Genomic DNA, 2,582 nt, shown 5'->3' on the forward strand with positions numbered 1-2,582 from the left:
AATAGTTTTTTAACTAACTATTATAATCAAATAATTTAAATAATAAATAATATGTTTTATTTTTACTACAAATTATCAAAACAAAAAGTAAAACCATTGTAAATAATAAATCAATAGAACAATATGGTTAATTGGTTTAAATTGTAACTTCAAAATAAAATAGCATTAATTATTTATTTCATGTTTATCTTTACATTCTTTATGTGTGTTTTTTCTTCAGAGATTTACATTATAAACAGCGAATATGCTGATTACTACATTGTTTATCAACTTGGCTTTTGTTACTCAACAGTTGATGGTCGTGTCCAAAAGGTTTTTGATGTTACTCAACCAGGGGATACAATTAAAACGTATTCCCTTAAATTCTCTCGATTATGTACTGATGCTGATGGCACTTGGCAAAAGAAAGAGTCTGCGATATTAGAAGAGACGACATTAGACGATCTTCCAGCTTATATTTTAATGGAAATATCATACCCCCAATCAACAAGTTGTAGCAACCCAAATAGAGCACTTCCCTCATATTATTATACGACTTTTGGATGCACAGAAAGTGATGGCTTACACTTCAAAATATCAGTGGATGGCAGTAAAGTGCATTTCATAAATTACAATGATGTCAATTGCATAATAGAAAACAAAGAAGATTTTACTCAAACGTTTACTTATAACACGTGTGTTGCGTCTGATGGTGAAAATTCGCGAGCGACATACAGTGCTCCTCAATTTTACACAATAGTAAATTCACAAGAAAAGGGAGTTCATTTTAATATACCCAACTTAACAAATAAAAAAGGAAATAAAACTAAAATTGGTTTTAAAAATATTCAACTTACTGACACTAATGATATGTACTATGAAGTGATGATAGAGAAAATAGTATATTATTATTCAGACACTTTTGATACAACTTATAATCGTTGTGTGATGGTCAAAGGAGGTAAGGTATATACTATTAAATCGTCAAATTGTGCGAAGGTAGACACAACTCTTATGACTGAAACAGCTTCGCCACGTGTTGAGCTAACATCGTCGTTTAAAGAATTTTTCTTCAAAAAAATCACATTTGGAACTGCTAACTGCGGTGGGGATAACGCGTTTTATCTCGAAAAGTATTTTATTGAAGCGGAAAATTGTTTTATTACACCAGTTGGCTCACAAAAATTTTCAACGAAAATGACGGAAGTCACAATGTATTATTATCGAGACAATATGTGCAAAAATTCGACAGATACCATTAAAGAAGCATTTAAATTTGACAGTTGCGAAACATTTAATAACGAGTATTTTACTTTACAATTAGAAAAGGTGTCGTCAAATGTCACAACTACAGACAGTGCCATTTGTGGTTTAATAGCTAGTTTGGTTATATCAGTATTGATGTTGTTTTAAGCAACATTTTGTTATTTTTATTGTTGTTTAAACGCAGTTAATAAAAAATATAAAAAATAGTATATATTTGTTTGAGAATACTTACATATATGTAAACATATAATTCTCGATGTTTACATCAGAAACTATTATTTTGTCCGTTGATTGAATGTTAAAAAACAAAGTCTGTATTGCAAATAGAACATTGTTATTTTTTTAAATCGTAAAATATAATTATTTATCAAAATGTTAAGGTAAAGCTTTATGTAGTTAATTGATACAACTTATCTATATATAAGATATTTCCGAATTTTAAAAGTAAAAAACACGAATAATAAATGAATGTCATTTAATTATAATAGAACTACAACGAATAGTTTTAAAACGAATTTTTCCATCTTTTTTGACTGTGATATTATAACATCTTTCAAAAACAATTTCAATTTCAATATCATTATTTTTGTTAGTAATTTGAAATTCTTGTTGTTTACAATCCACAAATTTTGCATCTTTCGTAATATTCAACACTTTTAATTTGTTTCCTTCGAAAATTACGTCATTGAATTTTACAGATTCAATATTTTCATTATTAAAATAAAAATAAGAATGTCTCAGTGACAATTTATGAGTGTTAAATGTTCCAAATATTGTCGAGTTCATTATTATAATTTTTGCAGTTTCAAATTGACTTTGTTTGCACATAAAAGCTCTCATTTTGCAATTTCTTATAACAACAACCGTCCCAGAAAAATCAACGACATCAATTACAAACGTTTCGTTAAGGTTTTCCTCTTCACAAGTATCAAAAATGAGTAAATCGCAACTGAAATTAAGTCTTTTAAATTTGATGTTTTTGATCCCACAAAAAACAACATTTTTGAAACAACAAAATCCAATTTGACACATTTTGACGTTTTCAAAGTTCACTTTTGATGTGTCGATTTCTTTTTGATTTTCAAATTTCAAATTTTCGACATTTTCAACTCGACAAGTTTTTGGAAGTCCTTTGATAAGTGTTTTCCAAGCTCCAAATGAAGTGATTTTTTTCAAGGAATTAAAAACACCAGAAATTTTAAGATTGAGACCTCCTATGATTTCAATCGACTTTAATTGATTTTCTTTAAAATCGATAAAACCACTGCAATTTACGAATATTACTCCACAACAGTTGGGAATATTAAAAACGCAATCTTTTTTGTTTGTGAAATTAG

The 2,582-nt window shown here is 28.0% G+C and overlaps 1 protein-coding gene across 1 annotated transcript; it reads left to right on the forward strand.

Moving 5' to 3' along the window:
- Window positions 1-201: 201 nt before the first annotated feature.
- Window positions 202-1,392, forward strand: EIN_109470 (hypothetical protein; the record flags this gene model as incomplete). The annotated part of the gene is made up of 1 exon (XM_004261503.1): window positions 202-1,392. The coding sequence occupies one exon, from the start codon at window positions 202-204 to the stop codon at window positions 1,390-1,392; it is 1,191 nt and encodes a 396-aa protein (XP_004261551.1).
- Window positions 1,393-2,582: the final 1,190 nt, after the last annotated feature.

Source organism: Entamoeba invadens (genome assembly GCF_000330505.1).
Source record: "Entamoeba invadens IP1 unplaced genomic scaffold scaff_1105074725371, whole genome shotgun sequence".
Taxonomy (NCBI): Eukaryota; Evosea; order Mastigamoebida; family Endamoebidae; genus Entamoeba; species Entamoeba invadens.